The sequence below is a fragment of the Lampris incognitus genome, chromosome 4 (assembly GCF_029633865.1).
Source record: "Lampris incognitus isolate fLamInc1 chromosome 4, fLamInc1.hap2, whole genome shotgun sequence".
Lineage (NCBI taxonomy): Eukaryota > Metazoa > Chordata > Actinopteri > Lampriformes > Lampridae > Lampris > Lampris incognitus.
This window is the reverse complement of record NC_079214.1, coordinates 1086082-1106844: the sequence shown is the minus strand read 5'-3', so window position 1 is coordinate 1106844 and position 20763 is coordinate 1086082. Positions and strand designations below refer to the sequence as shown.

The following is a 20763-nucleotide window of genomic DNA, read 5'->3' as shown; positions in this document are numbered from 1 at the left end:
ACTTCAGTGGTTCAACAGTCCGGGGTCTCTGTTGTCGTAAATTGTGCTTCATAATGTGCCACACATGTTCAATGGGAGACAGGTCTGGACTGCAGGCAGGCCAGTCCAGTACCCGCACTCTTTTACTACGAAGCCCCGCTGGTGGAACACGTGCAGAATGTGGCTTGGCATTGTCTTGCTGAAATAAGCAGGGACGTTCCTGAAAAAGACGTCACTTGGATGGCAGCATATGCTGCTCCAAAACCTGTATGTACCTTTCAGCATTAATGGTGCCTTCATAGATGTGCAAGTTACCCATGATGCCATGGGCACTAACACGCCCCCATACCATCACAGATGCTGGCTTTTGAACTTCGCGCCAATAACAATCTGGATAGTCCTTTTCCTCTTTGGCCCGGAGGACACGACGTCCATGATTTCCAAAAACAATTTGAAATGTGGACTTGTCAGACCACAGCACACTTGTCCACTTTGCGTCAGTCCATCTCAGAGGAGCTCAGGATCAGAGAAGCCGGCGGCGTTTCTGGGTGGTGTTGATATCTGGCTTTGGCTTTGCATGGTAGAGTTTTAACTTGCACTTGTAGATGCAGCGACGAACTGTGTTAACTGACGATGGTTTTCCCAAGTGCTCCTGAGCCCACGTGGTCATGTCCTTTACACAATGATGTCGGTTTTTAATGCAGTGCCGCCTGAGGGGCCGAAGGTCACGGGCATTCACTGTTGGTTTTTAGCCTTGCCGCTTACGTGCAGAGATTTCTCCGGATTCTCTGAATCTTTTGAGGATATTATGGACTGGAGATGATGAAATCCCTAAATTCCTTGCAACTGTACGTTGAGAAAAGTTGTTCTTAAACTGTCGGACTATTTGCTCACGCAGTTGTTCACAAAGTGGTGAACCTCGCCCCATCCTTGCTTGTGAATGACTGAGCCTTTCTTCGGGGATGCTCCTTTTATACCCAATCATGACACTCACCTGTTTCCAGTTAACCTGTTCACCTGTGGAATGTTCCCAACAGGTGGTTTTTGAGCATTCCTCAACTTTCCCAGTCTTTTGTTGCCCCTGTCCCAGCTTCTTTGGAACGTGTTGCAGGCATCAAATTCAAAATGAATGAATATTTGCAAAAAACAATAAAGTTTATCAGTTTGAACATTAAATATCTTGTCTTTGTAGTGTATTCAATTGAATATAGGTTGAAAAGGATTTGCAAATCATTGTATTCTGTTTTTATTCATGTTTTACACAATGTCCCAACTTCATTGGAATTGGGGTTTGTGGATATGAGACTCTGCAGCTCCCCAAAGACCGAGGAGGTTTGGCTTTACCAAGCCTTAAGGAATATTTCTTTGCCGCACAAATTAGACCTTTGATATACTGGTGTAATGAAGAGTACATTGCTAAATGGAAGGGTATAGAAATAGGGATGAAAGACTACAAGATCCAAAATCTAATCACACACAAAGAACTATACGACAAATTAAAAAATAATTGGATCCGATCACCAGAACTACAGTTGAAACATGATAGTTCAAAAATATAAACTGGAAAAAGAAACAAATATACTGAGTTGGTTTGCATTTGATCCAAGGTTCACACCCGGAACTAATGATAAGGGATTTAAGCAATGGATGAACAAGGGCATTACTTCCACGTTTACAATGGTCGAAAAGGGGGGGTGCAGAGTTTTGAAAAGTTAAGGAATAAATTTGGATTGGATGAATATGAAAAATATCGATATCTACAAATAAAGGATTATTACGAGAAGGGGGTAAAAACAGACACAACAAATGAAGTTATTGAGGTATTTATGAAGGCTATAGAAGAAAAAAATGTAGAGTAATTTCAGCCCTGTACAAAGGTCTGATGTCATGTAAAAAGAACTCTTTGTATATGAAAGAAAAGTGGGAAAGAGAGCTCAGGGAAAAAAATAACTGACGAGGAATGGTACAATATGTGTAAAGCGCAGTGCACGGCCACTAGCTCCAGGACCTGGAGAATATTCTGCTGGAAGAACATAATTAGATTTTTCATAACTCCAAAGATGAGAGGGAAATTGGCATCTAGCTAGTAACCATGCTGGAAGTTTTGTGGACACATGGATGTAGACCATTCACATATATTTTGGTCTTGTCAAAAGATGGAAGGATACTGGGATAAAATATGGTTGGGGCTGAAAAAATAATAGGCTATGAGATACCCAAATCAGGCAAGATACTTTATTTAGGAACTCTGACACTGTAAACAAAGAAGATGAGTATCTTGTCAAAGTACTGCCAGCAAGCAAAAAAGCTATAACAAGATTATGGTACAAAACGGAACCTCCGACCGTGGAGCAGTGGATGTGCATTGTGGAAGAAGTGTTCATAACGAAAAGACTTAGATATATATTAAGGTTACAAGAGGCACAATTCAACGAAAAGTGGGAAAAATGGGCTGACGCAATGGGACGCAAGAAGATGACACCACCAACAACACTGGACTACAAGGACACTGATACAATGAGAATTGTAAAATAAATGTTATACCCTGACACTGTAACTGCAAAAACAAAATCTTAATAAAATATAAGTTAAAAAAAAAAAAGATCATCCCAAGTTAATTTTTTTCCCCTTTTTAAATCGGCCCAAGGATAACGGGACGCCGTTAACTTCGAGCCATGAAAGAAAGTAAGATGGACAGATGGATAGATCGAGACATGGAGACTATACTCCTACCTATCTACCTACATTTTCAAAGACAGCAGAGGCTTGCCAGTAAAGACAGTTGTGGGCATGCGGAGCTGGAGGCATTATTCCATGTCAGGAGCAGAAAGACGTAAAACAGAATGCTCACCTCAAAGATGACAGACAACTTCAGGTGATTTCCTGAAACTTACGTTTGTTTTTTTTTTTACTTGAACTTGTCCGATTGGAGAACAGTACTCAAAGCCTTCCACTTGTCTGGTTATAAAGTGTAATGTCAAGCCCTGTATGAGTGCCGTTCTAACATTAGCTAGTTAGCTCATGATCTGTATTCTAATAGCTAGCTCATGATCTTCATTCTAATAGCGAGCTCATGATCTGTGGTCTAAAAGCAACTCATGATCTGTATTCTAGTAGCTAACTCATGATCTGTAATAGCTAACTCATGATCTGTATTCTAATAGCTAGCTCATGATCTTTATTCTAATAGCTAGCTCATGATCTGTATTCTAATAGCTAACTCATGATCTGTGATAGCTAACTCATGATCTGTATTCTAATAGCTAGCTCATGATCTTTATTCTAATAGCTAGCTCATGATCTGTATTCTAATAGCTAGCTCATGATCTGTATTCTAATAGCTAACTCATGATCTGTATTCTAATAGCTAACTCATGATCTGTAATAGCTAGCTCATGATCTGTAATAGCTAGCTCATGATCTGTATTCTAATAGCTAGCTCATGATCTGTATTTTAATAGCTAGCTCATGATCTGTATTCTAATAGCTAGCTCATGATCTTTATTCTAACAGCTCACACTGGCCAGCCTCAGAGGCTGACATCACAGTAAAAGTAAGATGCGAACGCCATTCTACTTCAGTAAGGTAGCATGTTCAGTAGAAAATAGGACTTTAAGATATAAGTGGCTTGAGTTGCATGAATACATGGAAAAAAGCACTGGTTTACTAATTAAAAGCATATTTACTAACAACATTAATACTCACATTGTGAACCAAAGCAACCCCTAAGTCCAACACTCCACACAACACAGACAATAACAGAAGCAGTCACATCCAAACAGTCAGCGCCATCTGCACCTTTTCTATGCGAATTCTGTCCCCACACTCGGCCTCAATGTGGTTCTCGATCAGAATCAGGTCTTCGTTGGTCACCTTCCACTGGCGACTGGCAAAATGGACCACTGCAAACAGTCGACCATGATCCTCCTTGGCAATGAGACTGTTCACCTTCTTTACCACTCCTGTACAATGAGATGGGGGGGGGGTGTTTACAATTCAAGTTGCAATTTTGAATTATCCAATTGAAATGATTTTAACACTAGAACGACCGGGATGTCACGCCTACTGAAAATCGCCATGGACGATCAACATGGCCGCCAGTTTTTAAACTCTATACTGTGTCAAGCTAAATACCCAACTGAGATATTAATGCATTATATATGCTAGTAGGTCTGTTAAGAAACCTACTGACACCAAAATTAACATGTTAACAACTTTAATACTATTTTTAAACAATTTAAAATGGCCGCTGTCCAACGCCTGTAAATACTGCAAGGCCTCGGTGGTAGTCATGGTGCGTCTGTAACGGCGTCTGTAACCAGACATGTTGGACATCATCACAAGTCAAGTTTAGACTATTTCTCTGCGCTGAGGAACGCTAGTGTGTTTCTAGCACAGAGCAACGAACTTCACGCAGGAAATGATGCGACGTCATAAATACTGACATGACGCACACCATCACGCACACATTACGAGACGGTCAGGTTGACCGCTCATGGTGGTTTTAGGTAGATCTTATCATACCTTTTTTTGTGCAAATGGTCTAAAACTCATTTTAATGCAAATATATGACATTTTAGGAACATTAAGGGAGCGGCGGGTCTGCATCTTTTTTTCCCCACAAAGTTATTAAACTTTGAAAATCCAAAACGGTCAGAATGACCATCTTGGTCGTTCTCAATCTAACGGCTGAGGCAAAGGGCAAATTATGACTCCTTTATACACACACACACACACACACACACACATATATATATATATATATATATATATATATATATATATATATATATATATATATAAAATCACCGCAACCAAACACCTCCAACTAACTGCAAATGCCGTGCTAAGGCATCGTGTCCTCTTGAAGGAAAATGCCAGACAGAGGGAGTCATCTACCAGGCATCGGTAACAAGAGAAGACAACTGCAATGTGGACACTTAGGTTGCACTAACAGAGGACCCTTTTAAAATTAGGTTTAACGCCCATATGAGCAGCTTCAGACATGAACATGCAAGACATGCAGCGGCCCTAAGCCACCACATTTGGTCATTGGTAGACAAGAGTATCAGTTATTCTGTCTCATGGAAAACCCTTACAAAGAGCAATGCATATTCAGTTAGGGGTAAAAGATGTAACCTGTGCTTGGCAGAAAAGTATGTTATTATCTGCAGACCTGACATGTCCACCTTGAATAATAGAAACAAATTGGCCACCAGCTGTAGACACCGGAAAACATGTCTCCTTTGTAACTATAAGTAAAACGTCTTTGTAACTATAAGTAAAACATCTTTATTATCCTCCCCCCCATTACATGATACACGTGACATTTATTAGATGTTGTATTTTATATTTTAAATGCCTGCCCTTTCAACTGTGCCCCAACACCACCCCACTATATGATTTACATAAATTACCTTGTTATATTTAAATGTAGACCATTTCAACAGTGCCCCGGTCCTTTAAATGCTTTTCAAAACAAGCCCCACCCCTTACCCCACTGGTTGTAACATTTTCTACCCCACCACTGGTTGCTGTGCATTGTAACTACCTACCCCATTGGTTGTTAGTTTAAATGTTTTCTCCTCTGATTGGTTGCTGTCCCCCATCAACAGGGGTGTGACGCTTGGCAACGTGGACTGTGTGTCTTTCTTTGTTGAACCACATCAGCAGCTGATGAGTGCGTGACGCACCATACTGCAATGTATTATACATTTTTTTTCCTGCATCTGATGTTCCGCTCATTAGTTGAGCACTTATAACATATATATATATATATATATATATATATAGAGAGAGAGAGAGAGAGAGAGAGAGAGAGAGAGAGAGAATCCAGTGAGTCAAGTACATCTTTACGAGACAGTAAAAGCCTCTTTCATGCCATAAGCAATCATCAGCTGTCAATAAAACTACTTGGGAAAGGACATACCATTTACGGCCTCATCATGCACATCACATGATAAAATATTGTTCAGTTGGACATAGGTTACACATTTTACTGCTGGGTGAATATGTTTTGTTCTTTCGAGAGGATTTTCCAGGTGGTTGAATAATTAATGTTTCTGTCCACAAATGACCAAATATAAGGGCTTAAACATGTGACATTCTTTAAATGGTTGTTTGTAAAGCTACACGTGTGCATTAAACCTCTTGTTGAATGTCCCTCTGTTAGACCCACGTATGTCTCTTGTTTTGTCGTTGTCCTCTCTCGTCACCGTAGCTTGGTAGATACCTCCCTCCGTCTGGCATTTTCTCTCAAGGGGGCATGAGTCGTTCACATGCCAATTGCAGTTGGGGGTGTCCAGTTGTGATGAAGGTGTCATCGATGTGTTGGTGATTCTTGTGTTGTGGGGCGATATTATGTGTTGAATGTTAGGCATACAGCTGTAACTCATGTTGATGGTGTTCCTATTGAATATCTTCCTCAGTTGATGGTCTGGGGTGAAGCACTTATCCAAAAGTTAAAAACAGTGCTTACTGATGTTTGTGGCCACAGTATCACTGTAGGGTGGGTTGTACCACGGTGTCACTGTAGGGTGGTTTTACCACGGTGTCACTGTAGGGTGGGTTGTACCACGGTGTCACTGTAGGGTGGTTTTACCACAGTGTCACTGTAGGGTGGGTTGTACCACGGTATCACTGTAGGGTGGGTTGTACCACGGTGTCACTGTAGGGTGGGTTGTACCACGGTGTCACTGTAGGGTGGGTTGTACCACGGTGTCACTGTAGGGAGGGTTGTACCACGGTATCACTGTAGGGTGGGTTTTACCACAGTGTCACTGTAGGGTGGGTTGTACCACGGTATCACTGTAGGGTGGGTTGTACCACAGTGTCACTGTAGGGTGGGTTGTACCACGGTATCACTGTAGGGTGGGTTTTACCACAGTGTCACTGTAGGGTGGGTTGTACCACGGTATCACTGTAGGGTGGTTTTACCACGGTGTCACTGTAGGGTGGGTTGTACCACGGTATCACTGTAGGGTGGGTTGTACCACGATATCACTGTAGGGTGGGTTGTACCACAGTATCACTGTAGGGTGGTTGCACCACGGTGTCGCTGTAGGGTGGGTTGTACCACGGTGTCGCTGTAGGGTGGGTTGTACCACGGTGTCACTGTAGGGTAGGTTGTACCACGGTTTCACTGTAGGGTGGGTTGTACCACGATATCACTGTAGGGTGGGTTGTACCACGGTGTCACTGTAGGGTAGGTTGTACCACGGTATCACTGTAGGGTAGGTTGTACCACGGTATCACTGTAGGGTAGGTTGTACCACGGTATCACTGTAGGGTGGGTTGTACCACGGTGTCACTGTAGGGTGGGTTGTACCACGGTATCCCTGTAGGGTGGGTTGTACCACAGTGTCACTGTAGAGTGGGTTGTACCAGCTGATGTTTAGTTTTCTGCTTCGTTTGTTGGTTTGCTGGTAGTCAGTGTGTAATGGTGGGTTGTACTTGAGCCGCTCTTTTCTAATGCATCTTGGTATGGGGGTGCAGCTTCATGGAACATGGATTCACTAGATGATCATGTTGAGAGTCCTCTATTAATGCTTTCTGGGATGTTCTTAAAGCTGGAGGGTGGTGGTTGCTTTCTCTATGGACATACTGCAGCATGTTGTTGGGCTTTATGTACGATATACACACACACACACACACACACACACACACACACACACACCAATCAGCCAAAACATGAAAACCATCTGCCTAATATGGTATAGGCTACCCTCATGCCGTCAACACAGCTCTGACTCTTTGCGATTAGGACTCAATGCCTAAGCAACTATTCCCCAATCCTGTGAACAATACACTGACCACTGTACCGCTAGTTACGGTCATGGCAGTTTGCTTATGAAACTGATGGTTTGTGTGGTCGTGCTGTTTGTAAGGGTGGGGACACCTGCAGTCAGTGGAGACTAAAGAAGTCACTCAGATGAGTGAGGAAACATTTCTCTAAATAAACGCCATGCCCAGATGAACTGGTTCAACTCTGTGAATATATTTTATACTACTAGCACTTCTCCTGGTACACACCTGAGGAGTACAACGTGATATAAACTGTGCACAACATAGGAGGAAGCATTAAGTTCGGGAATAATTAGTTTCTGACCTGCATGCCGTCTTTTCTCTTCTTCAGGATTGACATACGCCACCTCTGGCCATGGGGGGCAGGATAAGGATGTCTCAGGAAGCACACTTGATAACAACAGGACTAGATGTTAGCAGGCTAGCCAGGGTGTGTGCGTTTGACTGTGTATTAAGTATACTGCAGCATCAGTTCCTGTGGCAAGCAGGTTTGAGTCATTAGTGAAGTAGTTTTGTGTTGTAAGCAAGCGTCTCATTTTACATCAGTTTGTGCTTCAGCTGAAACAGTACCTGGAAGGTAGGCTGATACTCTGAGAACTCCAGTGGCGTGCAAAAGTAGATAGACCTGAGAAACAGAATTAGGGAAAGGAAATCAATTAGCCTTCTGTGCAGGCTGATCAGTCAGGTGAATGTTAAGACCAGTCAATGTTATTTGTATAGCCCAGTATCACAAATGTGCCTCAGGGGCTTTACAGCAACACAACATCCTGTCCTTAGACCCTCACATCAGATAAGGAGCAAATCCCTAAAAACCTTTAACAGGGAGAAAAAATAGGAAGTCAAGTCAATTTTATTTGTATAGCCCAATATCACAAATTACAAATGTGCCTCAGGGGGCTTTACAGCAACACAACATCCTATCATCGGACCCTCTCATTGGATAAGGAACAACTCCTTAAAAAAAAAAAACTTTAACAGTGAGAAAACCAGGAAGAAACCTCAGGGAAATAAACAGAGGAAGATCTGTCTCCCAAGACGGACAACGTGCAATGACGTTGTGTTTACACAATTTACACAATACAACACTGAAACAGGACAAACACAATTATAATGGAATTATAAAATATATGAATATGATGCGCAGGATGCGAAGCAGTGTCCAGACACGACCGGAACAGCCCAGGACCTGAGCCACATGACCACCATCACCATGGAGACCTGACAGGACAGACCGAAAGTGTACACAGGGGAGACTCACATCACACCATTCACAGTAAGAGGATGAGAAAAACCATCACTCTACAGTCTTAGATTTTCCTCGCTGACTCAGTTAAAATGCCAATTCTGCATTTTGGGTGTTTGAATGTGCAGCTGGACTGTCCCTTTTAGAGGGTTGGGATTCATTCATTCACTCATCATCAGCCACTTCTCCAGGGTCAGGTCGCGGTGACAGCAAGTTAAGTAGGGCACTCCAGACGTCCCTCTCCCCAGCAACGCCCTCCAGCTTCTCCTGGGGGATCCCAAGGTGTTCCCAGGCCAGATTGGACAAGTAGTCCCTCCAGCGAGCTCTGGGTCTACCCCGGGGTCTCCTCCCAGTTGGCCGTGCCCGGTAAACCTCCAAAGGAAGGCGCCCAGGAGGCACCCTAATCAGGTGCCCGAACCACCTCAACTGGCTCCTTTCGACGCAAACGAGCAGCGGTTCTACTCCAAGCTCCCTCTGGATGTCCAAGCTCCTCACCCTAAGGCTGAGGCCCAGACACTTTACGGAGGAAACTAATTTCATCCGCTTGTATCCACGATCTCACCCTTTCGGTCACTACCCAAAGCTCATGACCATAGGTGAGGGTTGGAACGAAAATTGACTGGTAAATTGAGAGCTTTGCCTTCCGGCTCAGCTTCCTCTTCACTGCAACGGTCCGGTACAACGTCTGCATTACTGCTGATGCTGAACCAATCCACCTGTCAATCTCCCGCTCCACCCAACCCTCAATCATGAACAAGACCCCACGACACTTGAACTCCTTCACTTCAGGCAACAACTCATCCCCAACCCGGAGGGAGCAATCCACCATTTTCTGGTAGAGAACCATGCCCTCAGACTTGGAGGTGCTGACTCTCATCCCGGCCATTTCACACTCAGCGGCAAACCGCCCCAGTGTATGCTGGACGTCACGTTCTGATGAAGCCAACAAAACCACATCACTTGCAATGAGCAGAGATGCAATTCTGAGGTTCCCAAAACGGGCATACTCCTCACCTTGGCTGCGCCTTGAGATCCTATCCATGAATATCACAAACAGAATTGGAGACTAGGGACAACCTTGGCGGAGTCCGACACCCACTGAAAATGTGTTTGACTTTGTGCCAAGAATGCGGACACAGCTCTCACTTTGGTTATACAAGGACCGGATGGCTTGTAGAAACTGCCCTGGTATCCCATACTCCCGCAGTACCCCCCATAGAGTGCCCTGGGGTACACGGTCGTAAGCCTTCTCCAAGTCCACAAAACACATGTAGACTGGCTAGTCAAACTCCCATGCCTGCCTCAGCACTTCCACAAGGGTAAAGAGTTGGTCCATTGTTCCATGGCCAGGACGGAGTCCGCATTGTTCCTCTTGTATTCGAGGTTCGACAATCGCTCGGAGCCTCCTTTCAAGCACCCTAGAATAGACTTTCCCAGGGAGGCTGAGCAATGTGAAGCCCCGATAATTGGAGCACACCCTCCGGTCCCCCTTTTAGAATATGGGAATCACCACCCCAGTCTGCCACTCCACAGGTACTGTCCCCAACCTCCACGTGACACTGAAGAGGTGTGTCAACCAAGACAGCCCAACAATTTCCAGAGTCTTCAGCATCTCAGGGCGAATCTCATCCACACCCAGCGCCTTGCCACCGACGAACCTCTTAACTACCTCAGAGACCTCTGCCAGAGATATGGGTGGGGCTTCCCCTAAGTCTTCAGACTCTACCTCCTCCACTAAGGACGTGTTAGTTGGGTTCAGGAGCTCCTCAAAGTGTTCTTTCCACCGCTTGACAACATCCACAGTCCGGGTCAACAGTTTCCCTCCCCGGCTGAACACAGCCTGAGTCAAGCCATGTTTCCCTTTCCTGAGTCGCTGGATGGTTTGCCAGAACTTCCTTGAGGCCAACCAAAAGTCCTCCTCCATAGCCTTGCCGAACTCCTCCCACACCTGAGTTTTTGCTTCCGCAACCACCAAAGCGGCAGCCCTTCTGGCCTCTCGGTACGTGCCTGCCTCAGGAGAACCCTGGGTCAACCAAGTCCAAAAGGCCTCCTTCTTCAGCCTGACGGCTTCCCTCACCGCCGATGTCCACCAGCGGGTTCTTAGGTTGCCGCCTCGACAGGCACCGATGACCTTATGACCACAGCTCCTGCCTGCCACATCTACAATAGAGACTTTGAACATGGCCCACTCAGACTCCATGTCCCCAGCCTCCCTCGGGATACAAGAGAACTTCTTCTGGAGGTGGAAGTTGAAGACCTCACGGACAGGGGCCTCCGCCAGATGTTCTCAGTTCACCCTCACTACACGTTTGGGTTTGCCAGATCTGTCCGGCAGCTTTCCCCACCATCTGATCCAACTCACCACCAGGTGGCGATCAGTTGACAGCTCTGCTCCTCTCTTCACGCGAGTGTCCAAAACATATGGCTGCAGATCTGATGATATGACCACAAAGTCTATCATCGATCTTCAGCCTAAGGTGTTCTGGTACCAAGTACACTTATGAACTACCTTATATTTGAATATGGTGTTTGTTATTGCCAATCCATAACTCGCACAGAAGTCCAATAACAAGGCACCGTTCGGGTTCAGATCGGGGAGGCCGTTCCTCCCAATCACGCCCCTCCACGTTTCTCCATCATTGTCCACGTGAGCATTGAGTCCCCCAGCAGAACTATAGAGTCCCGAGGCAGAGCCCTAACTAGGACACCACCCCGAGACTCCAAGAAGGCTGGATACTCCAAACTGCTATTCGGTGCATAAGCACACACAACAATCAGAGCCTTTCCCCCAGCGACTCGCAGTCATATAGAGGCGACCCTCTCATTCCCCAGGGAGAACTCCAACATGGCGGCGCTCAACGGGGGACTTCTGAGTATCCCCACACCCATCTGGCACCTGTCACCTTGGCCAACTCCGGAAAAGTAATGAGTCCTGCCCCTCTCCAGGTGTTTGGTACCAGAGCCCATACTATATGTGGAGGTGATCCCAGCTTTATCTAGATCAGTGTTTCTCAACCGGGGGTCCGCGGACCCCTAGTGGTCCGTGGTGTAATTGCAAGGGGTCCGTGAAAATAAAATATCTTTAAAAAAAAGATCCTATGACATTTATAGAAATAGGATTATTTTACTCAAATGTGACTGAGACCTTTATCTACCTAAACTATAAAGGGTAACAAGACTTTTTACTCTAATTACATCTGTTTCACAAGTGTAATTTATTGTATTTTAATAAGAGATCTCGCTCCAGTTTGCATTGTTAAAAGTTACTGCATAAAAATTCTGTTGTTACATATATCTGAAAGTTACTGCATAAGAATTCTGTTTTGTTAACTATATCTAAGTTACAACTGAAAGGTCTTATTTTTGCCCCAAAGAGTGAATAAATGCTATAATGCAGTTTCTACTGTTTCTATCAAATTGCAACCCCCCTCCCCCAAGATCAGGTGGAGGGGTCCTCAGGGTAGGTCAAAAATACGCAGGGGGTCCAAGAGCCCAAAAAGGTTGAGAACCACTGATCTAGATGGTACCGCTCCACCTCCCACACCAGCTCAGGCTCCTTCCCTGCCAGAGACGTGACATTCCACTTCCCGATGACAAATCTGCGATGCCAAAGTCGGCACGCCACGGTCCCCACCTTTGCCTGCCGCCCGGCCCTCTATTACACCCTACCCCAATGCTCATCCCCGCGTGTGGTGGGTCCACGGGGTAGGTAGGGTTGGGATATGTGTTAATAATTATTCAAAGGAAATATTCAATTTTGTTAATCCTTTTTTACTCACATCGTTTTCTGACCTTAGTGCTGGCTGAATAAGTTAGTAAACAACACCGGGAGTTAACTTTTAACAGATCAATTTGTTGACATTTTTAGAGACAAAAACTATCAGAAATGAAAGCATGAGCATTCATTTTGATTGTACTTGTATACATTTTATTTGCATTTATGTAAATTTGTTTACTAATTTGAATTCTGCTACCTGAAAGGAAAGGATGGAAATGCTGCATCCAACTAAAGTATTTCTGATTAGCAGTTGACGGTAAACCCATATTTTAATCATCTGTCGATCAGTAGGCCTAATAAGTGAAATTTATTACACAAAGCGCCGTAGAAGAAAAAAAACTGTTGACTTGATTTTGTGAGAAATTTTAGTCAACAGATACTCTATTGTTTATCTAGTGATCAAACAGGCATTTCATGATAAAACAACATCCAAAGTTAACCTGGATACACCAGTGAAATATGATAATCACTTTGAATCATTGCACCGCCCTGTGATGGCCTGGCGGCCTGTCCAGGGTGTCTCCCGCCTGCCACCCAGGGACTGTTGGGATAGGCTCCAGCACCCCCGCCACCCCAATGGATACGCGGTTTAGATAATGGATGGATGGATGACTGCCCTATGTTGAATGTAAATTGAAGGTAATCCGAGAGCGTCTTGACTGGATGCATCACCGCCTGGCACGGGAACTGGACTGCCTACACCCGCAAAACACTGCAGAGGGTTGTGCGGACACAAGCAGCGGATGCGAGCTTCCCTCCATCCAGGACATACACAATGGACGTTGTGTCAGCAAAGCCCGTAGGATTATCAAAGACCCCCGCCACCCCGAATATGGACCCTTCCAGCTGCTACTGTCAGGCAAGCAGGTCCAGAACAGCTTCTTCCACCAAGCAACCAGGCGTTTGAACAACGAACACTAAAGACACGAAGCCTGGTGCCAGACTGGTGGTACTGACCTGTGGTCTTCACCAGATCATCAGTTTACACACACACACATACACCTTACCTACCCCGCACACTCCTTTTTTGTTTTGTTTTGTCTTGTTGTTATTTTATTACTACTGGTGCGGTTTGAAATGAACGACGCGGTGTCTTAACGACGCCCCGGCCGGGCCGGGCGGCACCAGCCTGCCCCCCGCCGGCCGAACGACAAGCTGCGGCTGGCAGAAGCGCCGCGACACCGATGCGTGCGGGGGAAGCTTCCGTTTCCCGTGAAAACGCGAGCCTGGGGCAGCGGCGGCTCCTCGTCCGGCGGGAGGCCGCCTAGTTTCAAGTCACACAGGAGGGTGACGTTCACGTCGGAGCGCCGATGAACAGAGAGCCTGCGGGGTAGAATAAGGACCGCGGGGTAGAAGAAAGACCGCGGGGTAAAATAAGGACCGCGGGGTAAAGTCTCCGCCTTACCCGCGTGTTGGACCGACGAGACGCGGCCGCTGTGCGACCACAAACACCAGAAAGCTCTCAAGTGTCTCCTAAAGTAGATCAACGCCATGTTGCGGAGCCGTTCTTCTTCTCTTATCTCAATTTAATGTTTCTTCTTCTTCTCTTGGTTAACTGGCGGATCGCAAACGACTTTATGGTTTCTACCGCCACCTACGGTACAAAAGTATGTAACATCACGTCATTTAAATCTGTGTGTGAATGTCGTCATTCATTCCAGGTCATGGTGAGCCAAAGGAAGTGATGAAGCGCAGCCGGACTTGGTATATGTGATGTCCGTAGACGCCATCTTTCGCTCATGACAGTTTATATCCGCGCACTTCTTCAGTCCTGCCGTCCACCTCGCGTCGCTTCAGCAGGCGGGGAGGGCAGAGTGCCTCCCCGGTGGTTTTGATCCCCTCTCCCTCTCCTGCTGCAGGAAGTCTTCGGTGTTACAGTTTTTACGATCCCCTGACGATGCCAAATACTGTCAACAAATAATCGATTAACGATCCAACAGGAATGATAATTTTCAAGTCTGTTTTAAAAGCATGAACAAAACATGGCACAACTCTGATGAATCGCAGAAGGGGGTCAAACACCTTCTGCAGCACAGAAAACCCAGGGGGGAAGGATTTCGCAGTAACACCACCCCCTTCCGTTCAGGTTTAATGGGAGATAACGTCCTCTTTTTCCTTTTTTTTAATGACAAAGAACAAACATACAAGACATTACAATAAGAATACAATAAACATACATAGACTTCACACTGAACACGGGGTAACATAATTATTCAAATGTTAAATTACACTTCTCAAAAAACATGAACCGTTGGAACTGCTTTCTTGTTTTTACATAGATGAACATGGCCTTGGTGTAGTTTGGCATGTCTATCAAGAACAGACTTAGTTTGGGCTTTTCTCATCCCATTTCATCCTAAGCACAAAGAATCTGCCAAGAATAATTAATAAATGTACAACAAACATCATGCTGGGCTCTTCGTGTGGGGGGTTAAATAAAAGCAGGATATCTTGCAACTGAAAGGTAAGATTGAAAGAGGTTTTCCTAAGAATAACATTTGATAAATCCGTCCAAAATCTACTAACATGTGGGCAGCTCCACAAAAGGTGGCTTAGAGATTCAAAGTCATTTTCACAGAATATACATTTATCATCAATGTCTGTTTTAAATCTACTTACAATAAAACTTTTCACTGGGTAAACTCTATGGATCATCTTGAATATAACTTCTTTGACCTTATAAGATACAGTATTTATGACATTGACTGTCATAAATTACTCTTACTCTGGGCTGTGTTTAAACATCAGTAAGTGTGAGCCTGTACTGTTGTTCCCTGTATCATTAACTTCCCTGTGAAAGATTCAGTCACTTACCCGAGAACTGTTATCAACACAACAACCCTATCATAGCAAAAGGTACAGATAAAACTAAATGTATGGCTTCAAAGAGATTTATCCATTAGAGGACGAATTTTGCTAACAAAGGCAGAGGGCATATCCCGACTTACTTATGCTTCCTTATGTGTAGGTGTGAACCAGCAGACCTCTGTTGTGAACCAGCAGACCTCTGTTGTGAACCAGCAGACCTCAGAGGTCTGTGGCCACTGATAACATGCTTTGTATCATGCTGTTGTGTGGAGAACCAGAACACACTAAGTTCGAACATCCGTTTTGATGAACATGCTGGCCTGAACGTTCTTGACTTTTCCGCCCTGAACGACATTTTCAAGATAAATTGGATTAAACGGTTTCTTAGAGACCCGACTTCAATTTGGAATTTCATTCCTAATTACTTGTTCTCAACACTTGGAGCCCTTAAATTTGTTTTACTTTGCAGCTACAATGTTGAAAAAAAATCCTCTTAAAATGTTCAACGACAAATGCTCCTCTTCTAGTCTTTAATGTATAAACACAGCCCCCCTCCCCACACACAGTCACTACATATGGAACAACAGAGACATACTGTAGAACCACAAATCCTTATTCCTGGAAGTTAAGCAGCTCCTCAGCTCCAGTGGCACATTAACGCCCCACTCCGAACTTATAGACAAGTACGGTATCCCTCCACCACCAGGGGGACATGCATCCCTGCTGCTGTCGCAACGCTTCTTAGAACCTCGGTAGTATCTGAGCTGACTTTACTACTGTATCATTGAGCACGCACACACTTGGTCGCCATTTCTATAACTGAACTGTATTTGCAGGTCTCTGCACATACACACAGGCAGTAGCTGTATAGCGCCCCTACAGGCCACTATCGGTACATCTCCCTTTTTCTAAAGATTAAGATAAAGTTGATCTTAAAAAGAATAACAGATTATTTATCTTCAATCTGTAACAGTACAATTATTACACTTCTCTTTACCTCCCCCTTTTTTTCACAAAATTAAACACTGCTTTGGAACCATACAGCATAAATTTACAAATAACATGAGTCCAGAACCCAACATGACCCCAAGAACAGAACTCCAAGGCTGCAATAAAACACAAAATAAAAAATAAAAAAACCAACTCTGTGTGTGTTATTAGCACTCCTCTACAAGTCTCCTAGGTCTGACAATGGTTCTACTTGGCCTTTGAACCCGCTCCACCCCCGGGGATGGTGGCTGAACCTGCTCCCCCCCAGGTGAGGGTGACTCGACGACAGGAGGGCTGTCTGTGTCTGATTGAGTATGCCCCCCTTCTATTTGCTCTCCCGGAGCCTCCCTGTCATGGCCATTCTCTACAGGCTGTGGTTCCGAGCGTGGAATCTTCAGCAGGTGTCTCCGGTTCCTGCGGATCGTGTTGCCGCTCTTGGTAAGTACCTCATATGGTCTTGGAGCAGTCTCTTTGAGGACTTGTGCGACTGGTCCCCATCTTCCATCGCATCTGACTCTCACTAGGTCCTCTCGTTCCAGAGGTCCTAAGGGCCGTGCTCTTTTGTCATAGGCATGTTTGGACCTGTGCTCTCTCTGTGTGCGGTGGTCAGCGCGCTGGAGCAGGTGCTCCGCCGACGGCAGCTTTGTCTTGAGCTTCCTGTTCATCAGCAACTCTGCTGGCGAGCGGCCCCGTTCCAGCGGTGAAGTTCTGTAGTTGAGGACGGCCAGGTACGGGTCCTCACCCGCTTCCGCTGCTTTCTTTAGCAGCCGTTTGACGATTTGCACTCCCTTTTCCGCTAGACCATTTGACTGCGGGTACAGTGGGCTTGAGGTTACATGCTTGAATCCATACTGTTTAGCGAAGTCTGCGAACTCCTGACAACTAAACTGCAGCCCGTTACCACTTACTAAGGTCTCTGGAATACCATGCCTTGCGAAAATGGACTTAGAATGAGTGATCACTTGCTTTGCTGTAGTATCAGACCACAGCGCATATTCCGGATAGTTTGAATGGTCGTCAACTATGATTAAATAGTCTCTCCCTTTCAACTGCAATAGGTCTGCACCTACTTTTCGCCATGGCTCGGTCGGTTTGCTATGAGGCAGAAGCGGCTCTCTAGGCTGCATATACCTATGCTGTTGGCATATCTCACATCGTTGTACTAGAGTCTCAATATCTCTGTTCATGTATGGCCAAAACAGTACATCATGAGCCCACCTCTTGCTTTTCTCGATTCCTAAATGGCCCTCATGTGCTAACTTAGCCATCTCTGATCTCATGGAGCTGGGAACTACTATTTTTTTACCTTTTAGGAGTACCCCGTCGATCACTGGCAGTTCATCTCTGGTGTGGCGATACAGACTTGGCAGTATCCTGGCCTCATCCCCTGGTGAGAGGACGGCTGCTATGACATCCTGCAACTCTCTGTCGCTTGCCGTTTCCTGCGCGAGCTGGGCCCATTTCTCGTTTGATGCAGGCAGCTGGCCTTTCACGCAGTCCATGTGGATTTGCACCTCCTGCTCGGTGCTGCTCGGGGCCGTGTCCCTCAAACTCGCTCTGCTGAGAGCGTCTGCCACTACTAAGTACGTTCCCGGAGTAAACTCGAATATTATGTGGTACTTCTGTAGACGTAACATAAGACGCTGGATGCGCGGCGGTGCATCCCCCAGTGGCTTTCTGGAAATGGCAATAAGCAGCTTGTGATCAGTTTCTAGTATTATTTCTCTGCCATAGATATATTCGTGGAACTTTTCACATCCGAAAACTGCGCCTAATGTCTCTTTCTCAATTTGCGCATAGTTGCGCTCTGCAGGTGACATTGTTTGGGATGCGTAAGCAACAGGAGACCATTGTGTGCCGTGTAGTTGGAGCAGCACCGCTCCGAGACCCTCTTTGGATGCGTCAGTTGAGACTTTGACTGGTTTCTCAACATCATAGTATTTTAACACCGGCTCTTTGATCAGGTTGGCCTTTAACACCTCCCACTCGTTTGCATGTTCGTGCTCCCACTGCCATTCATTTTGCTTTTCCAGTAGACTACAGAGGGCCTTTGTGTTAGCAGACATATTTGGTATAAACTTCTCCATGTAGTTGACTAGCCCTAACGCTCTTTGCAGGTCTGTTTTGTCTTTTGGCGCTGGCATCTCTACTATTGCCCTTATCTTTTCTGGATCAGGCTGTATCCCTTCTGCGGACACCTTTTCACCTAGGTAACTAACCTCTGTCATCCCAAACTCACATTTCGACTTGTTTAGTTTAAGCCCTGATCTACGTGCTTGTTCTAGCACCCCGCGTAATCTCTCATCATGTTCTTCTTTTTGTTTTGCCCCAGACCACTATGTCATCAATAAACACACCCACACCCTCCACACCATCAAACAGCTGCTGCACTGTTTTGTGGAACACCTCTGGAGCTGAGCATATCCCAAACGGTAAGCGAAGAGAGCAGTGCCTTCCAAAAGGCGTGTTAAAGGTACACAGTTTGGCGCTGTCTTCATCTAGAACGATCTGGTAGAACCCTGATGATGCGTCTAACTTGGAGAAGAAGCGCGCGCCTGCCATAGCACTAGTGATGTCTGAGTTAGTTGGTAGTTTGTAGTGTTCTCTTTTGATCGACTTGTTCAGGTCTTTTGGGTCTATACAGAGCCTTAAGTCACCATTCTTTTTCTCAACTATTACCAGAGAACTGACCCACTCAGTTGGTTCCTCTATTTTCCTCACTATGCCCTTCTCTATAAGGGATTGCAGTTCTGCTTTCAGCCTAGCTTTACGGGTCACCGGCACCTTCCTTGCCGCATGGACGACCGGTTCTGCATTTGCTTTTAACTGGATTCTGTACTGCCCAGGTAGGCATCCTATACCCCTGATTACGTCCCTGTATTGCTCTCTTATCTCCCGTGTCAGCTACAGTCTCGTGCTGTTTGTCAGCTGCACCACTAGATGTCACTACAGACCTGTCAATTACATGCACTCTTTTGATAAGACCCAATCTCTCACAGGATGTCAGACCTAATATGGGCTGTCTATCGCCCTCAACCAACACAAACATAGCCTTAACAGAGCGCCCATCCCTTGACAGTGTGACTCTACATACCCCTTTTGTAGGAATCGGTTCATCATTGTACGTTCTCAGATTTACCTTTTTCACATGCTCTTTTGGCTTCTTGTACAGTTTATTAAAGTCTTCCATCGTCAGTATGTTCACCTGAGCCCCTGTGTCCAGTTTTAGAGGCATTGTCGTTCCGTTGATTTCCAGATTGGCTACCCACTCATCCTTTTTGTCCTCCTCGCTCTCCACAGTTCCCACAAACAACTTTTCGTCGTCCTCTTCTGTGTCGGTCGTGTCGGTGTCGCTGCCTTGCACCACCTGTACCGTCTTCTTTGACAGGCAGCACCGGGCCTAGTGATTCTTCTTTCCGCATTTGCGACAGTCCACACCGTAAGCGGGGTAGTTATTCGGAGCGTGTTTGCCCCCGCATCTGTCACAGTTCGTGTCCTTTGTGGACTTGGGCGCGCGGGACTTTCCTTTGCTGTTCCTCTTGCTCGCGGCGGCCCTCTCCTGTACCGCATCCACCGCCGCTACCGCCGCTGCTGCAGCTTCGGGCTCGGATGCTTTGAGCTGCATCTTGGTGCTCTCTGACGCCTGGCAGATCTGTCCTGCCTTCTCCAGGCTCAGATCGGACTCTTTGAGTAGTTGCATTCTCACTTTCTTGTCGAAAACGCCGATAACTATCTGATCCCTTAATAGCGAGTCACACAATGTGCCAAAGCTGCACGACTGGCTTTTCAAACGCAAGTCCGTGACAAACTGTTCAGTGGGTTCTGACTCGGCTTGTACTCTGTTGCGTAAAACATACCGTTCCTATGTCTCGGTCTTTCTTTGGCGCGCAATATTCTTCAGACTTTGCCAGCACTGCATCCTACTTTTGGTCGTCGCCTCCTCAGGAAACTGACACGTGTTGAAAACGTCCCTCGCGGCTCTGCCTGCCACTGTGAGAAGCAATGCTAGCTAGCTTCCCACGTTCGTGTCTCGCATCTTCCAGACCGACTGCACACACGTACAACTCCAAACTCTGCTTAAAAGCTTTCCAATTCTCGTGGACATTTCCACTTACCTTCAACTCCTCTGGCGATCGAATGTTGTTCATCTTTGTAGGCTAGT

At 45.7% G+C, this 20763-nt stretch overlaps 1 protein-coding gene across 1 annotated transcript in view; it reads right to left on the bottom strand.

Moving 5' to 3' along the window:
* Window positions 1–14638, bottom strand: part of mrpl21 (mitochondrial ribosomal protein L21) — a 32043-nt gene extending 17405 nt beyond the window's left edge. The window contains exons 1-4 of the mRNA XM_056278848.1: window positions 14209–14638; window positions 8353–8407; window positions 8087–8172; window positions 3778–3941 (exon numbers count right to left, since the gene is read on the bottom strand). Of these exons, the coding sequence (XP_056134823.1) occupies window positions 3778–3941; window positions 8087–8172; window positions 8353–8407; window positions 14209–14296 (393 nt within the window). The 5' untranslated portion in view covers window positions 14297–14638. The remainder of the gene's footprint in view (window positions 1–3777; window positions 3942–8086; window positions 8173–8352; window positions 8408–14208) is intronic.
* Between the last annotated feature and the right edge of the window lie 6125 nt (window positions 14639–20763).